Source organism: Podarcis liolepis (assembly GCF_965112155.1).
Source record: "Podarcis liolepis genome assembly, chromosome: 10".
NCBI lineage: Eukaryota > Metazoa > Chordata > Lepidosauria > Squamata > Lacertidae > Podarcis > Podarcis liolepis.
Genome location: NC_139562.1, coordinates 8,837,877 through 8,865,787, shown reverse-complemented (window position 1 = coordinate 8,865,787; position 27,911 = coordinate 8,837,877). Strand labels below are relative to the sequence as shown.

Sequence of the window (27,911 nt, the reverse complement as noted above, 5' to 3'; positions counted from 1 at the left end):
TCTCCATAAGGTTCCATGAGTCGTTGTCGGGTGAAAACCATGTTTGACTGTGCTAACAAAGTCAATAAAAGGATACCGTATTGTATAAAAGGTGTGAGTCTTCCTGCCCCCCCCATCAATGTTCCTTTCGTTAAATGCTTAATCTGTCCATAAGGACCATGTCCCATACTTGCGAAATCCAGGCTTCAGAAAGATATGTGTTTAAAGGTTTCCCATTTTTTGCAACTGCTGATCTAGCAGCAGTTAATAAATGCAGGATGAAGTCTTTAATGGCTCAGTTCTTAATCTGAGATAGCAGGGCTAATTTAGGCTCTGGTTGTCCTATTGTTTGAATGGGGCTGTATTTTCCATCTTTGCAGTTACCTTGTGGGCTGCATGGCTGAGGAAGGGCTGAAGATACGCAGAAGATCTCGGGTGTGGCTGGGATCAGTCCTTGCCTGAAACCTTGGGGAGCCGCTGTCAGTCACTGGGGACCCAGGGTGGGGAACATCCGAGCAAACAGGGCCCTCCAAGCCTGCCCACTTGCCCTCCCCACCCCTGGGCCATTTTCAGGGTGTCACGCCCACTACATGGTTTAAAGGAGAAGCACAGAGGCTGTTTGTGTTTGAAGGAACACTCCCCCTCTGTCAGCTGATGGGTGATCGGAAGTGTTTGAATGCAAGGATGCTTAGCAAGAGCTGTTTGAACGCCCTTTGCAGCCCCAGCAGTTGGGATTTCGAAGCAGATCATCACCTGTTGGCAGGTGGGCAGCGCTCCCACCTTTGGTCCTCCAGGAGGCGTGGGAGATAAACATCTAGAATACACACCTGGGCCATGTTTCCAATGATTCTTCTCTTCTTCCTCATCTCCAGGGTTTTCTGACGTCGACCATATCTACGCCCAACGGACTCAGCTCTTTGATACCTTAGTGAACTTCTTTCCCGACAACATGACGCCGCCCAAGGGCAACCTGGTAGACCTCATCACCCTGTGACAGGGGCACTGGCTGGACACGTGGAAGGAGGAGGGGAGGGCAGCAGGGCGGGGGCCGGGAGAAGGACATTTTTTGCTTTTCAGTATTTTTAATTTTTGTGTGTGTGTGCGCACGCCTGCCTTGATTGACTGAGCGACTGGCGGACTGCACTATAATAAGAGTTACGTGGTTTCAGAGCAGAGAGGGGAGGTGGCTTCATGGATAAATACCAAATGGGCTAATAAAAGGCAACTGATGTACTTCTGATGGAAATACATACATAGATATATTTTCTGACCTTGGCTTTTTAAAAAAGTGAATGAACGTTGATGAGAAGAAAGCAAATCACATGGTCACCTGAGTTATGTATACTTACCAGTACCCCTTCCCTCCCGCCACTTGTTGTGTGTGTATGCAAAATGAAGTCTTGGAGAATTTTTTTTTTTGAGGGTGGTGGGGGTCGTTTGGGTTTTATTTGGGGCGTCATTGTAATTTTGTCCCAATGTTTGTCTGGCTGAGTTTAGCATTACTTCTCGGCGTTCGTGAACACCGGCAGTGGGTTCTGGTGTACGCAAGGGGTCCGTGTGTGCGTCTCTCTCTCTGTGGGCTTTGATCTCATAAACTGCAGCCGTGACCTTGTCGGAGGAAAAGCGAAATCCAAGAAAGAAGCTTAGCCCCCTCTAGCGGACAACTTTTAGATCTTGCGAAGAAGAAACAAATAGGAACATAAATACAGTTCCGGGAGGGAACTGCTCTTCAAACGCGAACTCGTGTGACAAAATGACAACAGCCCCACTTCTGCCGGGAAGAAAGATACGAGTGGGGAAGTGGGTAGCGCTTGAATTTCCCCCCACTGCCACAGCTTTTGTGCTAGAAATACGCACACACATACCTCTTTCCAGGTACATGTTGGTGGAGATAAACATGTTGATGGAGGGAAGTGGGATTTGGGGCAGTTTTCAGCAGAGGGCAGGGGGGAAAGTTTGAGCAATTTGCTCCCCTTCCGAAGTAGCTTCCTTCCCCCCTTGTTTTTAAACAAGAAGCAGCTGCTGCAGTTTTTGCATTCAGTTCATGTATGATGAGTAGTTCCATCCGTTGCTTGGTGCTACCACAGTTGCCTGGCTTCTGGGGTTTTTATTGCTTTTTGTTTTTAATGCAGTCTGATCCCACCTTAGCCACGCGCCATCCAGAAACCTCAAAAGTGAAGAACACTGGCCACACCTGCATTTCGTGAGCTTTGTATCCATTCTGTTTTTCAAACAGAATCTTGTAAGTAGACGTTGGGCAGAGCTTGGGGCAGGTGTAGCCGATCTGCTGACCTTCCAGATGTTTGGGGCAACATATTCCATCATCCTTACTATGCATTGGCTTGGCTGACTTGGGGTTGGTGGGAATTGTAGTCCGAAATGCTGGCTACCCTCTGGTTTAGAGCTTCTCTCTTCTACGCCCCACCTCCCCGCAACTTGCACAGGTCCATCCTAAGCTCTGCTGAATTTGCCTCTTTGCAAACGCAGGTTGCAGCAAAAAAAAAAGTTTGCTGTTTTCACCAGGTGTTTGTATTGATACAGGCTGGTTGCTGTTAAACCCCTCCACCTTGTTCATCCACTCAGCGACCTGTTTCCACAGGAAATGCCTGAGTTAACGCCTTAGCACTGGCCTGAAAAGTTGAGGGCAGGAATGGGGCAAAAATCCCACACCAACACTCTCCCCAGCAGGCTGTGCAGACAGCATAGCTCATGTATATCCTGTAGTCGTAATGCTGGGTGAGTTGAAGGGGGCTGTGTACTCGTTGGATGTGCATTTACCTCGCCTTTAGATGCTCATGCAGGTTTGCCTGTCTTTAGACATGCTTTTGATAACATAAACACATGAATTTGAAAGCAGCTTATTCCTTCCCTTCCACCTCCCCCAGGCCTTTACACTAAAACTTCAGTACTAAGGTGTGTATTGCTAGGTTTTGGGATGCTCGCCCCATCAGTAAGAATGCGATCCCCAAATACATGCAGTTTAAGTAGACGGGGTTAAAGGCACGAACGTGCTTTAAGAATAGGTTAGTGCTCGAAATTCCCCAGCGGCCAGTCACATTTTGAGACTGGCAACCGACCTTTTGTGAGCAAGTGGAGATGTCTTGTTGCCAGGTTTGGCTGCTGACACCTCTCTCTAGTTGGATGGTGCTGCTGCGATGCCACGTCAGTCAGCTGGCTTGCGGGGCAGTGCAGCACCAAAAGAGACACTTCTTTTGGTACTGAGCTGCCCCACAAATCAGCTGGCTTGTGGAGCACCAAAAGACCTGCCAGCTGATTCGTACAAAAAAGAAAAGAAAAGACTAGATATTTGGTTGTGGCGCCCATAATGTAAGTTTAAAGGGCCATTTGGGGAAGAGCTTGCAAATCTGAGTTTCTAATACTGCTTCTATCTCCCTCAGGTTTTACACCAAAACTTCAGTACCAAGATGTGTGTTGCTAGGTTGCAGGATGTTTGCCCCCTAAAGTAAGAATGTGATCCCCAGATACATGCAGTTTAAGTAGACTGGGTTCATGGCAAGCAAATTAAGAAGATTAAGCGATGTGATAGCTTGGGAGGATGAAGGTAAAAACCAGGTCACAGTCCCCACCACCACCTGTTTCAGCAACAGCTCTCATGATGGGCCATCTTGGTGAACAGGACAGAGATGAAAACCTCATGCCCAGAAGCCTTTGAAATGGAAGCTGCAGAAGGTTAAGCTGGCATGTTAATTCCCTGTCCTGCACCGTGCAGCCATTTTGCACAGGAGAAATGTGGGGAGGGAGGGGGCTGGGGAAAACACAAGGGGGTTAATCTTTAACTATTTCTAGGTGCTTTTATCCAGCAACTTCCTAGGCCTCTAGAGCCAGTGTGGTGTAGTGCTTAAGAGCGGTAGTCTCGTAATCTGGGGAACCGGGTTCGCGTCTCCGCTCCTCCACATGCAGCTGCTGGGTGACCTTGGGCCAGTCACACTTCTCTGAAGTCTCTTAGCCCCACTCACCTCACAGAGTGTTTGTTGTGGGGGAGGAAGGGAAAGGAGAATGTTAGCCGCTTTGAGATTCCTTTGGGGAGTGATAAAGCGGGATATCAAATCCAAACTACTACTACTACTACTACTACTACTACTACTACTCTTCATCTTCTTCTTCTTCTTCTTCTTCTTCTTCTTCTTCTTCTTCTTCTTCTTCTTCTTCTTCTTCTTCCTCTTCCAAATTATGCTGGTCTTCACAAAGAATGCACTTCCCCGACTTAATTATTTGCATCACACACACACCCCAACATAGTTTTTTGAATTTTTCCATTTGTTTCCCCCTTCAGCCTGCATATGTTCAATATTTTCAGCTCTTGGGGAAGTTGTAGAGTTGGAAAGGGCCATCTAGTCCAACTAAAGAATCTCTGGCAGACGGCTGTCAAACCTTTTGTTTAGGAACCTCCAATGCAGGAGAATCCACCACCCTCTGAGGGAGTCCCTTCCACTGTTGAGCAGCTCTTGCCATCAGAAAGTTGTTCCTAATGTTTAGTTGGAAACTCCTTCCTTGTAATTTGAATCCACTTGTTCAATTCCTACCTTTTGGAGCTGGAGAAAACAAGTGTTCCACTTGACACACTTTTAGATATTTCATAGAATTGTAGAGTTGGAAGGGACCCTGAGGGTCATCTACTCCAGCCCTCCACAATGCGGGAATTTCAGCTCAAGCATCCATGACAGATGGCCATCCAACCTTTGCTGAAAAACCTCCAAGGAAGGAGAGTCCACAGCCTCCCGAGGGAGTCTCTTCCACTGTCAAACAGCTCTTACTGTCAGAATCTCCTTTCTTATAAGTTGCCTCAAGTCCCACCTTCCAGAGCAGTGGAAAACAAGCTTGTTCCATGTCCCTTCAGATATTTGAAGATGGCTCTCATATATCCTCTTGGTCTCCTCTTTTCCAGGCGAAACATACCCAGCTCCTTCAACCGCTTTTCATAAGGCTGGTTTCCAGACCCCTGATCATCTTGGTTGCCCTCCTCTGCACATGTTCCAGCTTGTCAACATCCTTCTTAAATTGTGGTGCCCAGAATTGGACCCAGTATTTCAGGTGTGGCCTGGCCAAGGCAGAATGGAGTGGTACTATCACTTCCCTTGATCTGGACACTATACTTCTGTTGATGCAGCCTAGAATAGCATTACCTTTTTTGCTGCTGCATCACATTGTTGACTCAGTATTAAGCTGGTGGTCCACCAAGACCCCTAGATCCTTTTCACATGTACTGCTAGTAAGCCAGACGTCCACCACCTTGTATCTGGTTCTCCCTGCCTAAGTGCAGAACCTTACATTTGTCCCTGTTGAAATTCGTTTATGAAGATGGCTAGCATCTCAGCCTTCTCTTCCATCTATCTCAAGCTCCCTCAATCATTCCTCATAAGCACTTCCCAGCCACATCAGGTTTGTAAAGTGCAGGAAACCAAACAGCACATCAGTATCAGGCTTTCGTTCCATAAATTAAGTGGTTGAGGCTATGTAACGGGGAGGGAAGAGGAATATAAAATCTGTATTAACCTGCTCTGTGGTATTTGCAATATCATAAACATGTCTCTTAAAGGTTTCTTTTGTGTTGGAGGAAATGTATTTTTGCCTCCACAGATTTTCCCCCTTGGAATAGTGAACAGTAAAACGCCTACAGGTCTCGGATGATTAGGATTCCTTTTGTGCACGTTGCTCCGTCGTCATGAAAACACTAAAGCTCCCGGCTTGTTAAGGTGCTGCTGCTTCCTTGAACCTCGCACACGCACACTGCTGTGGATGCTTGTTTCAGGAACTTGTCTTACTGTCAGCTTGAAATTGGTGTTGGTTTCTTAGACGTGCGTTGCACGTTGGCTGGGTCTGTACTAGTTCAACTCCTCTGTCGACCCTCCCCAGAGAAAACGTTAAAAGCTGAAGTCCCAAGTGGTGGGTAGGGAGGAAGTTATTTCCAATTCTAAACACTACCCCAACTAAAATCCTCAAGATTATTTGGAAGAAACTGCCATTATGAAGGAAGTGGCGTGAAGTTATCAAGGCTTCTGCTTGTAGGACGTACCTTGGGAGAACTTGCCCATCAGCGAATCTGCTTGGTCCACTTTTATGGTCTGCTATCTGAGGGCATGACCATAAGGGAGGTATAGGGGTATAAATAATAAAATTATTATTATTAAAATGTCCTGCAAAGCTGAGCTAAGCCTGCTTGTGTACTTTTGGGAAAGGGATCCTGCTAGATGCATTTTAGAGCTAGGATGGGCAAGAGGTAGATGGGGAACTGTTGGCTCTGGGTGATTTTTCAGTAGAGGGCGAAAGGGTTTCTGACAACAGCAACAAGAAGGCTCCCCTCTCCAGATTAGGCTGCTAAGAACATAGGAAGAGTAATGCTGGCTGTCCAGGTCAACATCTTGTTTTGCACAATGGCCAACCACATGCAGGACACAGAGAACAGTTGTGGGAAAACCAGGACAGTGTCTCTGCCCAAAAAGACTGGAGGCAGTTCTGAGACCGAAAGGTTTTTTGTGGTCTGCGCAGATGCTCAGCAGAACCTTGTTCCTTCAAAGTGTTTCACAGTGTTTTGCACTTAGCTCCTTTGTGAATACCACACTTCTTGTGAGCCTGAAGATGGCTTACACCTGGCTTTAGAGACTCCCAATTCTGGTATGGGTGTGTATATATGTATGTGGAAGAAAACTGATATTAAAAAGAAAAAAAACTGAATTGGGGAACACTTTGGGATCAGAGACAAGGTGGCCCCCAAGACATGGTTCCAGAGGCACAACAAACCCCAAGCACTGCCCTCTCCCATGTGCCCATCTGGATTGAAGTTTACCACAGCCCCACAAACAGCTGGTGATACCATTTTTTTGGGACTGCAGCTGCAGGTATGCTGTCTGGGGCTGATGGCAGCTGTAGCCCAAAACATCTGGATTCACCAGCTTGGGAAATAAATGCCAATCTTCCAGGAAGTTCTCTTGGAGAAACCTCACTGGAGTGGACAACTCCGATTCATTTTCAGCGCAGTTGACGGAGGCAGGCGAGGGTTTATAAGTCTGTGCCCCAGTGGAGTCAGACATACCCATTTCCTACCCTGTTCCCCGTAATTAGCTCCCGATCAGGCCGCCAGCAGGGATCGGAGGCAGCGGTTTGGTGACGCCTGTGGTTAGGGCTCTGGACTACTGATTCTGCCTGTCTTGTGGGGGTTGGACTAGATGACCCTTGGGTCCCTTCCAGCTCTACAGTTCTATGATTCTGCCTTCCACGCCAGGAGAGACCTGGACTGCACTTAACATGGGACGTTTTGCCTGACTCGAAATCTTCCGCCGGGTGAGCCGAGAGTTAAATCCTTCTTTCCTTCCTTCTACAGTGACGTCTTCAGGGGAGGGTGGGATTTTGGGAGCTGAGTTGTGTCATATGCTGTGCTAACTGCTGTTGGCTGTTTTCGGATACTTCCTCCCCATTTTCTCAGCCTGCAGTATAAATTTCCCCTCGTGTTCTCCCCCCGTCCTCCCTCCTCCTATCTCGGCATAAGGAAAATGGTTGTGACCCCAGGTTGAAGTATTAAGGATTGCTTTGGAATGATATGAGAGCATTTACCAATGTAGAATTATGCTGTATGTAATGTATATACGGAGAGAGAATGTATTTTGTTCATTTTTTTTTTCTTAATAAAAACAAAAATCAATGCCCATCTTGTCACGGGAATCACTTCTTGCAGCGCTTCGGTAGAAATTTTGGTTTTGCTGCTTAGTTGCCTAGCGAGATTTAAAACACGGACCTTGATTTCAGAGGAAGAGAGGAGAACTAGCCCCACTGTGGCTGTGTGGAGAGAATCTCTTCCTTTAAATTCCTAGGAGTTTATCTCAGTGAAGACCTTACTTGGAAAATCAATACAACCCAGGTGGTTAAGAAAGCCCAACAGAGACTCCCTCTCCTCAGAGTATTGTGGAAGAATGATGTCAATCAACATTTGATGATCTCCTCCTTCCGGTCCACAATAGAAAGAGTCCTTTCATACTGCATCACAGTGTGGGACGCTGGTTTGACATCAACTGATAGGAAGTGCCTACAGAGGGTGGCGAATACAGCACGAGATATTATGGGCTGTCCCATGAATCAGCTGGATGAAATAGCGGAAGAACGTTGCCTCAGGAGAGTGAGGAAAATTCTCAGGGATGATTCACACCCTGGCCGGCACTTTCTTGATCTCCTGCCCTGGGGCAGAAGATATATAGAAGCATGATTAGTCGCACCAACAGGGTAAAGAACAGCTTCTATCCGTGGGCTGTTAGGCTGCTGAATGAAAAGATAACAACAGGGCAACTGACATTTGGGTTTGGTAGGTGTGCGTCAGTGAACAAGGGGAATTAAGACTAAGAGAGCTGAGTGGGAGGTGCTTGTGTAATCTCCCTGTATACAAGTTGTACAAGTGACAATAAAGTATTTCAATATTTCAATATGTGAATGTATCACAAATCCGTCCAGTTGGCTCTCCTCTTGCAGCGACTGCTGTCCAGTGTTAAAAGTCACTTGATTGTAGATCCATTGAAATGACTGGACGAAAACCTTTCTCAGGCTGAGGGCCACATTGACTTCTAGATCATGTGCTAGGGGCCACTGGCCAGTGAATGGGGAGAGGGAAGCAAAAGTAGGTGCGGCAATGGGATATAAATTTTATCTTTGCATATCAGGCCCCTTTTTGTAATCACACACCCTTGCCCACATGTACATTCTGTCCCCCCCACCCCTTATAAAAGGAATCTTTCATTTCCAGACATTGCACTTCCCAGTTTTGAGATGCAGATATAAACCGGTTTAATCGGGCAAGTTTAGAAACTGGAAAAGAGATTTTGCAACGTGAGAAAGTCGTAAGATTTCCCAACCACCGCCAACTCGTGTGACTGGGGGGGGGGGGGAAGAGAGAAACAGAGGGGCCACCAGCCCTTCACAAAAGAAACTTTTATTGACAGAAATAAGTGGTGTCTTCAAAATATACTTTGTAGGAAAATGCAACGATAATCTTTACAATCCAGTTCCTCTGTTAAAATCCCAGTGTAGATCAGACTCCTGTTTCAGCGCAGTTAAGTGTGCGCTGAGGAAGCTGCACAGTGCATAAAAAGTAGCATTCAGATGCATTATCACAATCAAAAGGGGCTAGGCGCACATTGCAGTCCATTCGCAAACGAAAACTTGCATCGAGGACCCGCAGGGTACAGTTGAAAACACATTGGCTCTGGATGTGGGAGACTCTGTGTCAAATCTGGGGACGGCTCTGCCTTCTCCCCCCCCCCCCCACTTGTTTAAAAAATAAAATTTTATTAACTTTCTTTTCTGTCATTACAAACATATCAATAACATAGAAATTACACATCTTCACACCTCCTCTCTCCCCTCAACCTGCTTCGCTGTGTGGTTTTAAATCATACAACATCAGAATCCTGGAGCCACCAGAAAGTACGATTTAACAAAAAAATAGTAAATTGCAGTAGCAGCAATAAAAAACAAACAAACTGGGCAATTGGCGGACCTAGCAGTGTTCCCAAGTTGCTAGTACCTTCGTAGTGCCATGTTGAAGGGGTAATTAGTATTCTCAAAATTTAAACTTTGCGGTCGCTTTTGGGTCCTTGTCTTAACCAGAAGTTCACATCTTTCATTTGCATGAACCGTGTCTGTGTGTGTGACTTATTTTTGCAATCTCGGTCTCCTTTGCAACACATTAAAGCACCCTTTCGAGTAACAGCACACCTGAAAAATAGCTGGAGCAGAGCAACTAACATAACCAAATAACCCGATCTAACTTTTTTGGGGACTGAATTGTTGATAGTCTAGTTGTAGAGGAAGAAAATCGGGGAAGTTGCAAGAAAGTCTGTTTTCCTGCCCCCCGTCCCCTTCAGATTGTCTTATATCTCCACAGACTAGTAACTGGGGGGAAATCTATTTGCAACACTTTCGTATTTTGTCCCCCTGACCCAATATCAGAAAGAGGTGCATATTTTTGGTCGTCTGAATAGGTCTGCTCTACATTATATTAAAAAGAAGGGTTGTAAGGCAACCCCTGATCTCTTGACTTACTCTGCAGATCTGACAAACAGGCAAAGGACTCTCTAACGCCCTCCGTTTCCATGGTGACAATAGCAAAGTGCCCTTTGTCCTTTGGTGGAGCCCATTGCCCTCAATGTGCACCACAGCTGCTCCCAAGGCACATAATACAATAGGAAGGCTCTCCTGCAAGGATGGAGACTCATAAAATCAAAGAGTGCAACCCTGGGCAATACAGGAATCTCAACGCATCCAATGTGAAACTATACCAAATCCTGCTCTGCTTTGCAAATGTGTGAGCTGTTTTATTGCTGCACCTTTTATTGCTGGGGGTGATGGACTAGATGACAATTGGTCCTCCCCCGAAAAAAACACTAATTTCTGTGACCTTTGGACCACACCAGCCAGGCTGAGGATGGGCGTCTTGTCATCTGGGTAGCCCTTGACCTCCATGCACACTGCGCAGGTTTGCGTCCCAGAGAGGTCATTTTGGTGCGGCTAACACAGCGGTTTGACTTCACCCCCGCAAGCGCACTCCATTGTCTCTCGAGACAAGTCGGGTTCCAGCACCAGCTAGGAGATAAACCAGTGGCACTTCTACTGGACTCCAGCTCCCATCAACCCCAGCCTGCAAGGGATGATGGGAGTTGTAGTCCAGCAACACCTTGAGGGCCACATTAGCTTTGGTTGCTTTGTTGAGGAAACGACGCTTTCACTGGAAGGTGAAGTAAGTGGGCTACTGATGTCACTGCCCCAGCCCAGAGCTGGTACCCACTTGAAAGATCTGAGCTGCGCAGAATTACGCTCCGATCTCCCCCATGCCATCACTACCTCGGTCCAGTATATCTGAAGGAGCGTCTCCACCCCCATCGTTCTACCCGAACACTGAGGTCCAGCGCCGAGGGCCTTCTGGCGGTTCCCTCACTGCGAGAAGTGAGGTTACAGGGAACCAGGCAGAGGGCCTTCTCGGTAGTGGCACCCGCCCTGTGGAATGCCCTCCCACCAGATGTCAAAGAGAACAACTACTACCAGACTTTTTGACGACATCTGAAGGCAGCCCTGTTTAGGGAAGCTTTTAATGTCTGAGGCCTCAGTGTATTTTAATATTGTGTTGGAAGCTGCCCAGAGTGGCTGGGGAAACCCAGCCAGATGGGCGGGGTATAAATAATAAATTATTATTATTATACCTCTTGACACACCTGGCTGAAGAGAACAGGTTCCTCTCCATCCATTAGCAGCCATGCACTAAGAAACAAGGGTCTCAGAAGCCCTTTCCTTGGAATGGGAAGGGTGGGAGAGTGATGGAGGCAGAGATTGGGATAAGGGGACGTATTGCCAAATTTGGCCCCCTCAAAGCTTCCAGTTGCCAGTCTCTTAAGAAGAGACCTTGGTGTGAGCCTGCAAGACAACATTAATTTTCTTATGGCTATAGCAGAATGCCAGAAATAGTTTCTTTAAAAATAAAAAATCCGTGTGGCACAGCCACTCTAGTATTTATCAATGAAGATAGGAAAATGTTACGCTGATCTTTTCTGCGAAGGCAAGGTATTTAATAGGAGCTGCTAGAATCCCCTTTTCCCTGGAATCTCCCTGGGCTGATACAGGAAGATGCAAGGACTGAGCACTCTGACATTTGAACGCTTCCTTCCTCCTGCGCCGAACTCAAGCCAGGCTAGTAAGAGACTCTAAATTTACATCTCCTGCCCAGAGAATGGCTTTGCCAATGTTTGGGAGTTGGGAGTTCCTGTTCAAATGGATTAGGAACCTACCAATTTTTGACGGCGGGTTCCAAAATTATATTTGACCTAAGATACAATCCAAATAGCTGTCATAAATCTGCTTTTAAAAAAGAGGGAGGGAAGGAAATATCGAAGGATCCACCCATCTTCCCATTGTCTCTCCTCAGAGGACCCACAGCTGAGGGAAGACAAAGGGGCAGATTCATCAAAAGCCATCACATTGTCTTTTATTAATGGGACTTAAGGCATGTTTTATCTCATTCTTAATCTTGTCTTCTGAATAGGACTAGGACAGGGTCTCATTTTTTTTTTAGCCGTTTCCGTTCCTCTAACTTATCTCGAAAAGCATGATGAGATGTTCTCAACAACTTTCCCGTATCAAATGTGCAAGGGGACGAAGAAGGGACTTGCGATGGGTTCAGAACAGTTGTAGGGTTGGTTCCTTCCGCCCACGACGATTTGTGTAAAGTCCATAAGAGCATCTCATTCGATGATTGCGAAATCCAATAACTAGGCTTAAATTAATCGACGCTTTGGAAAGGTCATGCTTTCCAAAGCATGACAAGAACAATGTGGTTTTTTTTTTTTTTTAAAAAAGGGCAAATTTGGGAGCATGAAAGGCTTTGGGCCATCATCCAATTCCCTTTCCACAGAGACACAAGCTTCCCTTTGCAAACGTTCCACTGTTTCAGACCCCCACAGCTAAGATCCCCTATTGCACATGCAAGTTAGCTCACTCAGTAGCTTTACACCCTAAATTGCACCATTAAATGGGTTTATGGATCAACCATGCATGTCAAAGGCACAAAACCCTCCACCTTCTCTTTCGATAAAAGCAACGGGTGGCTGTTTCAACTTGCATTGACTAAATATTGCTATAGCTATTAGTAAGAAGAAAAACATGAGATGCTCTTGGAAGGGGAAGTGCGCAGATTAATGCTGATCCCTTTAGCTCAATGCATATTATGTCCTCCCCTCTTTTTCTCTTTTTGATATTTAGTCTTGGAACAGTTTTCAAAGTGGGCCTATAAACCTTGCTGCGCGCCTTGCCTTGCTCCCATGTACAAGGCGACGGCCCACAGCTTAGCGGTGGGACATCTGCTCTGCATGCAGAACGTCCCAGGTGCGATGCCCCAACATCTCCAGGTAAAACTGGTCAAACCCTGGAGAATCACTGTCGGCCAGTGTAGAACAGTGAGCTAGATGAGCCCAGTGTCTTCTAGTCAAGTATAAGGCAGCTCCTATGTTCCTGCATACAAATCTCTCTCCTGAAATCTGAAGTTGTGCCACTGGGCTAATGCTCCAGTCGTAGTCCATTTGGGTTTTGCAGTGCTTCATTCTCTCACACACAAAAACCCCGGGCCCAAATTTGCATTCTACAGGAAGAATGCAAAAAAACCTTGAATCCTCCTTGCATGGCTGGCACAGATTCACTGCAGGCGCCAGCTGTTGCAAAATGCTTACGTACTGGAACGGGCTAGTTAATGGCCTGATCCTGACCTACGAAGATCGGGAGAATGTTTTTTAATGCGTGGAGAAAACAAGTGGAGTGATAGGACGACCTGGGGTGGGGGCAGGTAGAGAGAGACAGCCTTTTTTAGCTGTGCCCTGTTGCCAATATTCAGAGTCTCCTGTACGCCGGAGCCCAATGCACCTCGGGTTTTGCATATCTGGTTGAGTTTTTGCATAATGCGCCCCCTGCGGCCGCTAACCGTGAGGGAGCGATGCCTTGCAAAGCTGCCTCCAAACGGCAGAAGTTAAGCTCCAACTCTGTCCTCTGAACAGGCGCTCCCACCTTGTTCTCTGCAGCCATGGTGACTAGAAACTTGGCTCCTGTTAAAATGAGCATCACATCCAGCCTTGCTCTCATGGTCCCTTGGCATCCAGAGGGGGAAGGGAGCGGGAGAATCTCCTGTCTGCCCTGCTCAACACTTAAATAGGAGGCACAGTCATTAAAAATATATATATATGTACACATATACACACACCAACACATAGAATTTGCGTAGAAAGCTAATGGGATTTTAGAAAACAAAACCAAACAAACAAAACAAAAAGGATTTGGCCACGGCAGATGCCCCCTTGACAAATCCTCTCGCCCAATAACCGCGAGGCCTCTTCTGCATGTCGGCACTTGTGGCTGCAAGTTTTGAGTTTTCCGTGTTTTCGAAATTTTTGCTTAGCACAAAGTTTGTTCTCTCTTTAAAAAACGAAACAAAAAGCCCCAAACAATTATAAATGTGTGTCCTCTTCGTCCTCCAGATCGTCTTTTGTTAGGCTGTCCATGGGGACGATCCAGCTGTCTCCAAGCTCCCCGTTCAGGTTGACCTTCTTCTCCTGCATCTCCGAGGAGGTCTCCATCACTTCCAGGGTCGGGTTGTCGTGGTAACCGTTCTCCATCGTCTGAAGTTCCTCGGTCAGGCGCTGCTGTAAGGCGGGGACCAGGGGGTTTGGGTAGGAGACATATGAACAGGGACTGAAAAAAGCTGAAACCATAGAGTTGCGGTAAGGTAAAGGTTTTCCCAGTAGCGATGTATGGAAGTGAGAGCTGGACCATAAAGAAGGCTGATCAGTGAAGAATGGATGCTTTTGAATTATGGTGCTGGAGGAGACTCTTGAGAGTCCCATGGACTGCAAGAAGATCAAACCTCTCCATTCGGAAGGAAATCAGCCCTGAGTGCTCACTGGAAGGACAGATCCTGAAGCTGAGGCTCCAATACCTTGGCCACCTCATGAGAAGAGAAGACGCCCTGGAAAAGACCCTGATGTTGGGAAAGATGGAGGGGACAAGGAGAAGGGGATGGCAGAGGACGAGATGGTTGGACAGTGTTCTTGAAGCTACCAACATGAGTTTGACCAAACTGCGGGAGGCAGTGGAAGACAGGAGTGCCTGGCGTGCTCTGGTCCATGGGGTCACGAAGAGTCGGACACGACTAAACAACAAAGGTAAAGGACCCCTGGACGGTTAAGTCCAGTCAAAGGCAACTCTGGGGCTAATCTCGCTTACCGGCCAAAGGAGCCGGTGTTTGTCCACAGACAGCTTTCCGGGTCACCGTGAGGGAAGCCAGAGCACACAGAAACACTGTTTGCCTTCCTGCCAAAGTGGTACCTATTTATCTACTTGCACTTTGTCGTGCTTTCAAACTGCTAGGTTGGCAGGAGCTGGGACAGAGCAACAGGAGCTCACCCCGTTGTGCGGATTTGAACCACCAACCTTCTGACCGGCAAGTCCAAGAGGCTCAGTGGTTTACACCACAGTGCCACCCACTTCCAATAGAGTTTACCATAGAGTTGGGTCAGAGGGAGAAGGCTGGGAGGAGGAGGTGTCAGAAGCTAGCAAGGCAATAGGGCTTAGTGAGCAGGGAGAGTATGTGGCAGAGAGAAGTCCAGAATCAGAAAGAGAAGCTGAAGAGGCAGATATGAGTCAGGCTGGTGAAGATGCCACGAGGGTCTACCCTCATGCTACGACTAGCTCTGCTCCTCCCTGGGCTCCCAGAAGCAGAAGAGGTATGAAGAGGGCAGAGCAGAGACAAAGCGAGGAGTCTCAGATTGCTTGGGAAAGACCCAGGTGAGGAGATGACTCTGGAAAGGCAGAGACCATTGGTCCTCGCCACTGTCCATTGGGGCAAGACCTACTGGGAAGAGCTGCTGTGCTAACAAGGCCTGAGCAGTTTAGTTTCACTGATGCACTGTGAATTGTGACAGATAGGCTACTGACACTCTGCAATGCAGAGGGTTAGGGTGAGCATTGCTGATGCCTGCAAGTGAAGTGGGATATGGGAGACCCTGGCTCGGAGCGGATAACTCAAGGGTCAGGGGTGTGAAGCTTGGCCCTACAACTCTTGCGAGGCCCATTTTGATGGCGCAAAATGCAAAAAGCCTGTTTACCTGGTCCTTCCTTTGGGAGAGGCGTTGGTGGCAGCAGCCGTAGATGGCGGCGCCAAGTAGCAGAGAGGCGGCCATGCAGACAATGGTGATGATCAGAGGCATGCTGAAGCGGTCCTCTATGTCGGGGTCCCTGCTCCTGCCACCGTGGGTGATGTTCTTCACTCCAATCTGTCAAAGGAAGAGGGGGGTGAATGGCTGGGAGCAGAGGAGTCACCACGGAGAGAGGGGCATTGGCTGGGCTACTGCAATGCAAGCTACGTGGATCTGCCCTTGAAGACTTACCTGAAAACGTCAATGGGCGCAAAATTACTGGCCAGGGTTCCAAAACAGCAAAAGCCCTGTTTCAAAACACCTACGCGGGTGGCCACTTTGTCCCACGGCCCGATTCAAGGTGATTAAATCCCTAAAAGACTTAAGCCCCCAATATCTGAAATGCCATCTGCATGGCTACTGACCTTCTTAAGGTGGGCAGAGGGGCTCTGTGTGTGGTTCCTGCCCTTGGAAGCGTGGGGGATAATGACCTGGGAGAGGATTTTCTCTGTGGCAACCCCTAAATTATGAAAAGCCCGCTCCACGTTGGTGCATTTAGCATCTTCCTCGTACTGCTCTGGAAGAGCGCTGCAAACGGTCATCAGTTATCTTCGTTTTGTGGGAACCTCCCCTTTTACAGTACAATGCTGTATTGTTTTTAACACTCGATTGGAAGCCGCCCAGAGTGGCTGGGGAAACTCAGCCAGATGGGGGGGTATAAATAACAAATTATTATTATTACTGAGAGTCCCATGGACTGCAAGAAGATCAAACGTATCCATTCTGAAAGAAATCAGCCCTGAGTGCTCACTGGAAGGACAGATCCTGAAGCTGAGGCTCCAAGACTTTGGCCACCTCATGAGAAGAGAAGACTCCCTGGAAAAGACCCTGACGTTGGGAAAGATGGAGGGCACAAGGAGAAGGGGACGACAGAGGACGAGATGGTTGGACACTGTTCTCGGAGCTACAAACATGAGTCTGACCAAACTGTGGGAGGCAGTGGAAGACAGGAGTGCCTGGCGTGCTCTGGTCCATGGGGTTACGAAGAGTCGGACACGACTAAACGACTAAACAACATTATTATTATTATTATTATTATTATTATTATTATTATTATTACTGAATCTGTCCTGTCCTGTCCTGGTTGCTGCCATTTTTCTTACTTAATTGTAACTCATTTACTCTAATTTCTGAAGTATTAGAGAGATGATGATGATTGTTATTTTGCAGTTACCACCGCCCTAAATTGGACACTGAGGGGGAGAACCACTTGGAGCTCCTTGGAGAGAAAGTTAGCATAAAAATGCAATAATAATAAAAAATTAAAATTTTCAGGAGCGTTAATCCCCAGAGGATGTGGAATTTTACTACTTTCAGGAGACACCGGGGGTCTGTCCCTTAAAATACTTTTAAAAATTATTAAATAAAAAACCAAGCTGATCATCTGACTTAGAAGATTAGATGACTGAAGGGAGGTTACCGTGTTCACCACATTTTTTTTTAAAAGAAGCTCCACTGTGGTTGCTCACACAATGACCCCATCAAGGCTCTCCACCCTGCCAGCTGCGTTTCCTAGACTAGCAGGAAGGGACAGAATGTGCCTTGTTCCCAGGGCATCCCAGACCAGGAAATGCAAACTTGATGGAGAGAGTCAGCTGTGGTTGCTGTACGAGCAGTTGCAATGGGTGCAGCAGTGAAGATCGTTGGACTAGGACTTGGGGAGACCCGTGTTCAAATCAACACTCGGCCATGAAGCTCAGTTGGTGACCTGGGGCCAGGGCACTGTCTCTCGGCCTAACCCACCCCGCAGGACAAAATGACTGGAGCGGGAGAGCCTTGCATGGTGCGCTTTGCACTTCTGGGAGGAAAAGTGGGATGCAAACGTATTAAATAAGGCTCTTTTTCCTTTTTAAGTGTGTGTGGAGAGGAGGGGAGAGAAGCGCCATTGGGTGTTATTCAACTAAGTTTTGCTCAAGTGTAGGCCCACTGAAATTGACAAATATGCCTGAGCTAGGTCCATTAATTTCACAGGGCTTAAAAACGTAAAGGGGCCCCTGACCATTAGGTCCAGTCGTGACCGACTCTGGGGTTGCGGTGCTCATCTCGCTTTATTGGCCGAAGGAGCCGGCGTACAGCTTCCGGGTTATGTGGCCAGCATGACTAAGCCATTTCTGGTGAACCAGAGCAGCGCACGGAAACGCCGTTTACCTTCCCGCCGGAGTGGTACCTATTTATCTACTTGCACTTTGACGTGCTTTCAAACTGCTAGGTTGGCAGGAGCAGGGACCAAGCAACAGGAGCTCACCCCGTCGCGGGGATTCGAACCGCCGACCTTCTGACTGGCAAGTCCTAGGCTCTGTGGTTTAACCCACAGCGCCACCCGCATCCCTCTTCACAGGGCTTTCTCTTGAGTAAAACGTAGCCGAGTACCACTCATCTGCCCAACCCCTTAGACCCCCATCTAATTCTGCTATTCAGTCCCCTCAAAACTCAGGGTTCACGTGCCCCGTTTTTGAAGGGGTTTCCCCCTAAACTCCCCCAATTTCTAAATACAAACTAGGCTAAAAATATAGCACCAAGTTTAAATCCCCTTGGCTCTTCTGTGTTTCCGAAGAGGCCTCAACCTCCCTTCTTATCCCTTGGGGGATGTCTGACATCTTGGCTCAACTGTTACTTGCTTTATTTATTAATTACATATTCCCACCTTTTTCTCCAAGGACCTCCTCCCCTCCCATTTTATCCTCACAACGACCCTGTGAGGTTGGTTAGACCAAGAGGCAATGACCGGCCAAAGGTCACCCAGTCAGCTTCCTGGGCGAGTGGGGATTCGAACCCAGGTCTCCCAGGCCCAACACTCTAACCACTACACCACACTGCCTCAATGTCAACTGGACACAACATCAACTGGACCACCTCTATTCATCTACTTCCTTTGCCCTCTGAAAGGCGAGTGAGGCACGGCTGACTTGCCCTTGCAAAATCTCCGCCGTGTCTACTTCGCCCAAACCGGTTCCTGCTAATTCTATCTTTAATCATGATTTCCACTCGTTTCCCCAGAACATGCGTTAAGCTAACTGCCCTGCAGTTTCCCAAATCACCTTTGGATTCCTTAAAAATAAAATAGAAAAGCGTTCCATTGACCACTTTCCTAGTCCGACACTCTAACCACTAGGCTACACTGTCTCTCTGCTGCTGATTTAAGAGGGCTTAAATCAGCCCCCCCCCCCCACAAGGGCACCACCTCACAAATAATATTGTGAGGGGCAAGAGATAGGCTTCCAGGTGTCATAAGAAAGTGCAGAGATAGTGCAGGATAGTAGTGCGCACCCCAGAAATGGTCTCTTTCAGCTTCTGCCTTCTGGAAGAAGGTACAGGGTTATAAAGACTAGGACTAGCCACCTGAGAAACAGTTTCTACCCAAATAAGATTTTGGTTTTAAACGCAGTGTAAGGTAGTTTCTATGGGAGTATATTGTATTTAATTATGGGGTATCTGAGTTTTTAGGGGGCTAACCAGGCTGGGATAGCAGGCTTGTTGGTTTTTGAATGTCTGATGTAGATTTTTTCAATTTCGTTGTTCTGTAGAGAACAATGACAATAAAGATTTTCGTATCGTATCGTATCGTATCGTATATGGGCAACTGCTTTGCTTTCCTGCCTCTTTCAGAGAATCACTCAGCAAAGCATCCTTCATCCTTACACACCTTGAAGGGCTGTCCTTGAACCCCAGTTGGCGACGGCCGGTTGCCAAGCAACACTTCAAGCTAAAGATCTGAAGATGCCTGACTGAAAAGGCGACAAACCGAAGGAATGGGACTTCCTCAAACTTTCTCCTTACCTTTTCCAGCTCTTCCATCTTCGCCGCCAAAGCCTCAAACAGCTCCTTATCTGCAGAGTTTGCTAACAGAAGGAAACAAAAGGTGAGGAGAATAGAAACTATTTATTTACCTTTTTAAGGCGGTGCAGAAAACTGTGTGGAATAGCAACACACTCGGCTCAGTCATTAAAGCATGAGACGCTTTATCTTGGGGTTGTGGGTTCCAGTCCAATGTTGGGCAAAAGGTTTCCTGTGGGCTGGTGTGGGGGACTCCCTGGTCCTGAATGGGGTAACTGTGCCCCTGAAGGAGCAGGTGCAAAGCCTGGGAGTCATTTTGGACTCACAGCTATCCATGGAGGTGCAGGTCAATTCTGTCTCCAGGGCAGCTGTTTACCAGCTCCACCTGGTATACAGGATGAGACCCTACCTGCCCACAGATTGTCTCCCCAGAGTGGGGCATGCTCTAGTTATCTCCCTCTTGGACTACTGCATTGCGCTCTACGTGGGGCTACCTTTGAAGGTGACCCGGAAACTACAACTAATCCAGAATGCGGCAGCTAGACTGGTGACTGGGGGCGGCCGCCAAGACCATATAACACCGGTCTTGAAAGACCTACATTGGCTCCCAGTACGTTTCCGAGCACAATTCAAAGTGTTGGTGTTGACCTTTAAAGCCCTAAACGGCCTCGATCCAGTATATCTGAAGGAGCGTCTCCATCCGCATCGTTCTGCCCGGACTCTGAGGTCCAGCACCGAGGGCCTTCTGGCAGTTCCCTCACTGCGAGAAGCCAAGTTACAGGGAACCAGGCAGAGGGCCTTCTCAATTGTGGCACCCGCCCTGTGGAACGCCCTCCCATCAGATGTCAAGGAAATAAACAACTACGTGACATTTAGAAGACATCTGAAGGCAGCCCTGTTCAGGGAAGTTTTTAATGTGTGACATTTTAATGTATTTTTAATCTTCGTTGGAAGCTGCCCAGAGTGGCAGGGGAGACCCAGCCAGATGGGTGGGGTACAAATAATGAAGTGAGAGCTGGACCATAAAGAAGGCTGATCGCCGAAGAATTGATGCTTTTGAATTATGATGCTGGAGGAGACTCTTGAGAGTCCCATGGACTGCAAGAAGATCAAACCTATCCATTCTTAAGGAAATCAGCCCTGAGTGCTCACTGGAAGGACAGAGCTGAGGCTCCAATACTTTGGCCCCCTCATCAGAAAAGAAGACTCCCTGGAAAAGACCCTGATGTTGGGAAAGATGGAGGGCACAAGGAGAAGGGGACGACAGAGGACAAGATGGCTGGACAGTGTTCTCGAAGCTACCAGCATGAGTTTGACCAAACTGCAGGAGGCAGTGGAAGACAGGACTGCCTGGCTTGCTCTGGTCCATGGGGTCACGAAGAGTCGGACATGACTAAACGACTAAACAACAACAACAAATTATTATTATTATTAGACTGGTCTGCAACTACCAGCGCAGCAGAGCACAGGTATGAAAGTTCCTAGTTCTTACTCACGGGAAAACATCATCATCCCAGTGCCCTCCAGATGCTCTGGACCACAGCTCCCATCAGCCGCAGCCAGCACATCTGGAGGGCGCCAAGTTGGCGAAGGCTGCCCTAGGGGCTCCCAACAACGCATGTGGTACCTACTCAACACGGCCACCTCGAGGACAGCCAAGTACTTGGGGTCGTCTTTGGAAGCCAGCCTTGCCAAACACCCATCCCGGCTCTGGTTGAAGGTGGGCTTCACCGCTTTGCAGAGGACATTCAAGAGAGCCTCTTTCGCGGCGCTCTTCTCCAAACTGTTCTGTAGAAAGAAAGAACAAAATTCGCCACGGTTAGGGCTTTGCCTAGGGCAAACTTGCTGGCGGCTGCCACCCTGGTGGGAATCGTTTCCCAACACAGGGGCAGTGCCAATCACAGTCTTCAAAGGAGAGAAAAGTGTGGGGTTCACACAGAAACCGGGGCGGGGAATCAATGGGATGAGAAGCCTCCAAGTGACTGTAGCAGCTCTTCAGTCTCCTAGCTGCCATGTGAAAGCCTCCCTTTCAATGCATGGCATGAGAAGACTCGCAATGTTAATGCTGTGAGCCTTTCTTTTTTATATAAATATAATTTTTATTAAATTTTGTGTTTTGCAATTTAAAATACTCATTTTACATCCTTAAGATATCAATGACTTCCCTTCTTCTCTTTCCATGGTTCATTTTACATATCATAAATCCCTGCATATTTTACAAAAACTATACCATTCAGTATTCCATTATTGCATCCATCTAAACTTGTTTATAATAATAATAATAATAATAATAATAATAATAATAATAATAATAATAAAATAATAATAACAATTTATAATCTATACCCCACCCATCTGGCTGGGCTTCCCCAGTCACTCTGGGTGGCTTCCAACAAAATATTAAAATATAGTAATGCATCAAACATTAAAAGCTTAATGTCCCCTCACGGCAAGAAGCGAAGTTACAGGGAACCAGGCAGAGGGCCTTCTCGGTGGTGGCGCCTGCCCTGTGGAACACCCTCCCAGCAGATGTCAAGGAAATAAAAAACTACCTGACCTTTAGAAGACATCTGAAGGCAGCTCTGTTCAGGGAAGTTTTTAATGTGAGACATTTTAATGTATTTTTAATGTTTGTTCGAAGCTACCCAGAATGGCTGGGGAGACCCAGCCAGAAGGGTGGGGTACAAATAATAAATTATTGTTATTATTATTATTATTATTATTGAGAGACAATGGAGTGTGCCTCCAGGGGTGTTAAGCACTGTGTTAAGCAGAATCAAAGTGACCTTCCTAGGGGGAAAGTTTGGGCAGGGGTGCATGGTCTGCTTTCCAGCGATATCTCCCCTTGTTCTTCAGGCTGCTTAGTCCAGGAGGCAGCGAGGAGTTCAAAAGCTGCCTCTTTTCAAAACCACGAGCCGGACCAGGCTTGGCCTCCATCCCTCCGCCTGGTCCCCTGCCATTCTTTATCTGAAGCCTGCAGCTGGGAGAGCGACAGGAATAGTAACTCCCACAGGGTCTCCTCGCGGGACGAGGGAGGGGCTGCTTTCTGCCACCCCTGCAAAGGTCGCATTTCCGCCCCCTAAAAAAGGAATGCAAGAGAGGGCGTGGACCCCCACTCAGTATCACAATAAACCCGACTCTCCCTTCCTCCGTCCACATGGTAACAGCCTGGCTTCAAGGAAGCTGCAGTTCTGAAATGGTTCAAGGATGCTTGTTTCATGTAAAGTCAGAACGGATCCTCACCCTCCGTTGCCTTGTGGAATATCTTTGGATCCCATCAGGCAGGCCTAGAAAGGGGTCTTGTTGTCTGAGCAGCCCAGGACCTCCATACTCACTGCCCAGGTTTGCGTCCCGGGGAGGTCATTTTGGTACTGCTGACGCACTGGTTTGACTTCACCCCCCGAGGAGAAGAAGAAGAAGAAGAGGAGGAGGAGTTTGGATTTGATATCCCACCTTTCACTCCCCTTCAGGAGTCTCAAAGCGGCTAACATTCTCCTTTCCCTTCCTCCCCCACAACAAACACTCTGTGAGGTGAGTGGGGCTGAGAGACTTCAGAGAAGTGTGACTGGCCCAAGGTCACCCAGCAGCTGCATGTGGAGGAGCGGGGAAGCGAACCCGGTTCACCAGATTACGAGTCCACCGCTTTTAACCACTACACCACACTGGCTCTTGATGCACAATATCTGGACATATTAAAAAGGTAAAGGAGCCCTGGATGGTTAAGTCCAGTCAAAGGCGACTATGGGGTTGTGGCACTCATCTCGCCTACCGGCCAAGGGAGCTGGTGTTTGTCCACAGACAGCTTTCCAGGTCATGTGGCCACCATGACCAAACCACTTCTGGTGCAACAGGACACTGTGACGGATATCAGAGTACACGGAGACACTGTTTACCTTCCTGCTGCAGTGGGACATATTTATCTACTTGTGTTGGTGTGCTTTCGAACTGCTAGGTTGGCAGGTGCTGGGACAGAGCAACAGGAGCTCACTCTGCAGTGGGGATTCAAACCGCCAACCTTTGGATCGGCAAGCCCAAGAGGCTCAGTGGTTTAGACTAGAGTGCCACCCGTGTCCCAGAAACATTAAAATGGCACAGTCTTAACCCACAAGGTTGTACCAGCATCACTTAGCTTCAGTTAATAAGAATATGAGAAGAGACTGCTTGATCAGGATAACGGCTCATCCTGTTCTCGCAGATTTAAGATGATATTAATAGATAGGATTGTAAGTTGTTTTTATATGCAGTGACAGCAGCAAGAATATTATTGGCACAAAAATGGAAGCAAGATGAAATAAGAATGGCGGATGAAATTGATGGACTATTAAGAACTGGATAAATTAACAGGAAGGATTCAAAACCTGCACGACCAGAAATTCTTAGAAGACTGGAGTAAATAAACGAAATATTTGAAAAGTAATGGTAATGAATGGATTCCACTAGTAGAATTGCAAGAAGTTTTGTAAGGATGGCTATTTGAAATATTGCAAGAAAGACCATGAGGATAATTATTAGTTAATGATAATTAAGAGTAATAGAGAAATTAAGAAATGCAGAATAAGTGATAAAGAACAGAAAATCATCAGAGGTGTTGACGGAAGTCTAAAATATTGTATACGACAAGAAGTTATGTTGGAAATGATATGTTAGAAAACCCCCAGTAAAAATGTACATACACACACACACACACACACACACACACACATATATATATATATATATACACACACACACACACACACACACATTATATATATACATATACATTATATATATACATATACATTATATGTGTGTGTGTGTGTGTGAGAGAGAGAGAGAGAGAGAGAAACAGCAGATTTAACAGAATACAGTGGTACCTTGGGTTAAGAACTTAATTCGTTCTTGAGGTCCGTTCTTAACCTGAAACTGTTCTTAACCTGAGGTACCACTTTAGCTAATGGGGCCCCCTGAAGCAAAGTTCTTAACCCGAGGTACTATTTCTGGGTTAGCGGAGTCTGAAACCTGAAGCGTCTGTAACCTGAGGTGTCTGTAACCTGAGGTACTACCGTAATCAAAAAATAGATAAATGAATAGTTTTTAAAATAAATATACGCATAAATTTATCTGGGTAGCTATACAAAGAAGTGTTGAAAAGGCACCGACAACAGGACCAACCAAGGCAACTATGTAATGTCAAGAAGCTGGGAGTTGCAAAAGATAGGTGGGAACGCACTAAAAAATTGGTTTTTTTCCTTTGCTCACTTTATGTGGTAGCAGTTACGTCTGTGGGCAAAATGTCTGTGTCCTTCCTCCCCAGCTGAAAGCAGAGCAAAGCTCTTTCTCCCTTTCTTTTCCTGGGTGGGTGGGTAAGGCCGAAGGGGGAAATCTATGTCCTGGATTGTCCACTGCTTTGTCTAAATATTTGGAGAAAGACTCTTTGGAGGTGCTAAGGGATGGGGACAGGACGCCGCGGCCTGCCAGACAGGAAGGAACGGTCCCTGGGCGTGGAACGGCATTGTTAAGATGGATTGTTAAAGGGGAGGGAGTCAAGGTCTCCAGGAGAACAGAGCTGCGCCTGAACATTGCCTCCCCTCACTCAAAAAAATAAAATAAAAAATCTAGATCATATCCCTTTCCCTTTCCACAGTCAAAAGTGACTCACTGGGGCAAATTTAGGATTTTAAACAAAGCTGCTCAGGGACAAAATGTGAGGATAAGGAGAAGGGGTTGGAAGAGGACAGGCTGAGATGGGAGGGGGTTTGAGGGAAACCAGGATGGGGAAGGGGTGGGAAAGGGAGTGTCGTCTCTCTCTCTCTCATTGATTTATGAGGGAAAGAACTCTGTGCATGCTCAGAATGGCTACTACCAACTATTTAAAGGATTCTTCTGAACAGGGGGCATTTTTGCTCTTTTTTATTTAATAACATTTTCTTCATTTTTCCATACATGAAAGTTACATTTGTTACTCGACAATTGCCGTATTTCCCCGTGTATAAGATGCCTCCATATATAAGACGGCCCCTATTTTTTTTAACCCAAAATTAAGAAATTAAGTTGTTTAGCTTTTTTGGTGGGGTGGGGTGGGGGAGGTTGCTTCCACCAATCGCTCGCCCACCTGACCACCACTGCCGATCACTTGCCACAGCCACTGCCAATCGCACACCTCGGCGCAGCCGCCAATCGCCTGCCCACCTCGCCACAGCCACCAATCGCCTGCCCAATTGCCACAGCCAATCACCAGCAGGCCTTGCCGCAGCCACCAATCTCCCGCCCAATCGCTGCTGCCAATCTCCTGCTTGCTGCCTCCATTAATCACACGTTCCGCCTCCCTGCATTCACTATCTGTGTATAAGACGAAACCGAATTTTTGCCAAATTTTTTCTTAGCAAAAAGCACTGTCTTATACACAGAAAAATACGGTATATTCCAATGCAAAAAAACTAGCGACTTCCTGCTAAGCCAACAGTGATGTTTCTAACCCAAGTGACATACAGATGCATTTTAAGGTTCCTTCTTGTCTAATTTCGTCCTCTCTAACATGTTTGCTTAATACAGTCTGCTGTTTTCTTACACTGCTGTGGTCCTCAGGTATGGGAAATAGCCTTTTTTATATAGACTAGAGAGGGTTTCCAGTCTTCCTTAAAAGATTCTAAATTTGTCTCTTTTATCAGTGCTTTAAATTCTGCCACCTCTGCATATTCCAAGATTTTCATCAACCGTTGTCCCTTTGAAGATGCCCACTCCTCCTTCGATTTCTATGCACAGAGAATCCTTGCTGCTGTAGCCACATACATAAATGAAGCTTCCTTTGGGATTGCGCCGACTGGATGAGGCCAGTATGGTTCCTTCACGGGGTACCCTCCACCCACCCCTTCCCCCCCCAAACCTACTTTGCACCCCTCTATGGCCTTTCAAGCATTGCACATTCTTTGGCAAGGCTTAACAGGCCTGGACAATCTGAGCTAATCGAATTCCCACACTAGCAGGAATCTAAAACTAACATCCCTTCCCCAGAATGAGGTAATGTCACTTGAATCAACAAACCGAGAACCAAACACATGCTGAATCGGAGAGAGAGAGAGAGAGAGATTAGGGTGGGGTGGAAGGAAGAAAACCCCCACACTGACCCCAAACGGTCAGACATCAAACCCTGAGCATGTTGGAGTTATAGCAGGAATTTGGTTCCTGGGTTTTCGGACCAGGTTGGTACATTAAAGGCTCAGGAGACAACTCCCCCCCAGCAAGAAAGAGAGAATACAGTGGTGCCCCGCAAGACGAATGCCTCGCAAGATGGAAAACTCGCTAGACGAAAGAGTTTTCCGTTTTGGAGGTGCTTCGCAAAACGAATTTCCTATGGGCTTGCTTTGCAAGACGACAATGTCTTGCGAGTTCCTGCTGGTTTTTTCCCCTCCCCCCCCTTTTTCTAAGCCGCTAAGCCGCTTATCAGCTGATCCGATCAGCAGATAAGCCGCTAAAAGCCGCTAATAGCGCTAATCCGCTAATCTGTCAATGGGCTTGCTTCGCAAGATGAAAAAACCGCTAGACGAAGAGAATCACAGAACGGATTATTTTCGTCTTGCGAGGCACCACTGTGCAGTCATACCTCATGTTAAGTTTGCTTCATGTTACGTTGTTTCAGATTGCGTCTCGTGGCGACCCGGAAGTACTGGAAAGGGCTACTTCCGGGTTTCGCAGCTTGCGCATGCGCAGTAGTGCTAAATTGCGCTTCGTGCATGCGCACAAGCACCAAATCGTACCACACACCTGCGCAGATACGGCACTTCAGGTTGCGGGTTTTTCACGTTGCGAACGGGCCTCCGGAACGGACCCCGTCCGCAACCAGAGGTACCACTGTAATCTGAGATTCCCACAAGTTTAAGGCTGGAACTAAGCAGCCTTTAGCTCGGCTAAATACGCATGTGAGGTACAATGGCAAATTGGCATAAGGGGCATTTGGTGATAAGAAACAGCTGGTAATAAGAAAGAGGCATGCTTCACCTTCACTCTCCCACTGATTCCTTATCTTCTTTATCTATCAGGGCAGAGTTTGGAGGAGAATAAGAAAACGTCCAGAAAAAGGCTCCCTTGCAAATGTCAACTCCACACCCAATTTTGGGCGTCACTAGGCAAACGAGGGAAACCATTGTAACTTTGCCATTTCCTGAAGGGAAAAGTATAATGAAGGCAGGTGTCAACAGGCAGGGAGTTCCAAGGTGTTAAGTGATGCCACATGAAAAGATTGAGTCCTTACAAATGCAGAACGGGGATTATGTGATGCAGGTGGCGCTGTGGGTTAAACCACAGAACCTAGGACTTGCCGATCAGAAGGTCGGTGGTTCAAATCCCCGCGACAAGGTGAGCTCCCGTTGCTCGGTCCCTGCTCCTGCCCACCTAGCAGTTCGAAAGCACGCTAAAAAGTGCAAGTAGATGAATAGGTAAAGCTCCGGCGGA

At 47.2% G+C, this 27,911-nt stretch overlaps 2 protein-coding genes and 1 long non-coding RNA gene across 7 annotated transcripts in view; 2 read left to right on the top strand and 1 right to left on the bottom strand.

Moving 5' to 3' along the window:
* MKLN1 (muskelin 1) overlaps window positions 1-3,276 on the top strand; it is an 86,337-nt gene extending 83,061 nt beyond the window's left edge. For both annotated transcript variants that reach the window (XM_083461160.1, XM_083461161.1), the window contains one exon: window positions 852-3,276. In XM_083461160.1, coding sequence (XP_083317286.1) covers window positions 852-973 — 122 coding nt within the window. In that variant the 3' untranslated portion in view covers window positions 974-3,276. The remainder of the gene's footprint in view (window positions 1-851) is intronic.
* Window positions 3,277-8,895: 5,619 nt separating this feature from the next.
* The window catches only part of PODXL (podocalyxin like), a 73,109-nt gene continuing 54,093 nt past the window's right edge, over window positions 8,896-27,911 (bottom strand). Inside the window, exons 5-9 of one of the 4 annotated variants that reach the window (XR_014516130.1) lie at window positions 21,113-21,269; window positions 19,485-19,546; window positions 15,618-15,785; window positions 12,837-14,156; window positions 8,896-12,706 (exon numbers count right to left, since the gene is read on the bottom strand). Coding sequence is in view for 2 of the 4 variants with exons in the window: in XM_083461403.1 (XP_083317529.1) it covers window positions 13,962-14,156; window positions 15,618-15,785; window positions 19,485-19,546; window positions 21,113-21,269 (582 nt within the window). In the remaining 2 variants the exon portion in view is untranslated. Of the gene's footprint in view, window positions 14,157-15,617; window positions 15,786-19,484; window positions 19,547-21,112; window positions 21,270-27,911 lie in introns of all 4 variants that reach the window. The other 3 variants (XR_014516131.1, XM_083461403.1, XM_083461402.1) reach the window with 3 other exon arrangements.
* The window catches only part of LOC310687082, a 52,223-nt gene continuing 43,738 nt past the window's right edge, over window positions 19,427-27,911 (top strand). Inside the window, exon 1 of the long non-coding RNA XR_014516201.1 lies at window positions 19,427-19,566. This is a non-coding gene — a long non-coding RNA (uncharacterized lncRNA). The remainder of the gene's footprint in view (window positions 19,567-27,911) is intronic.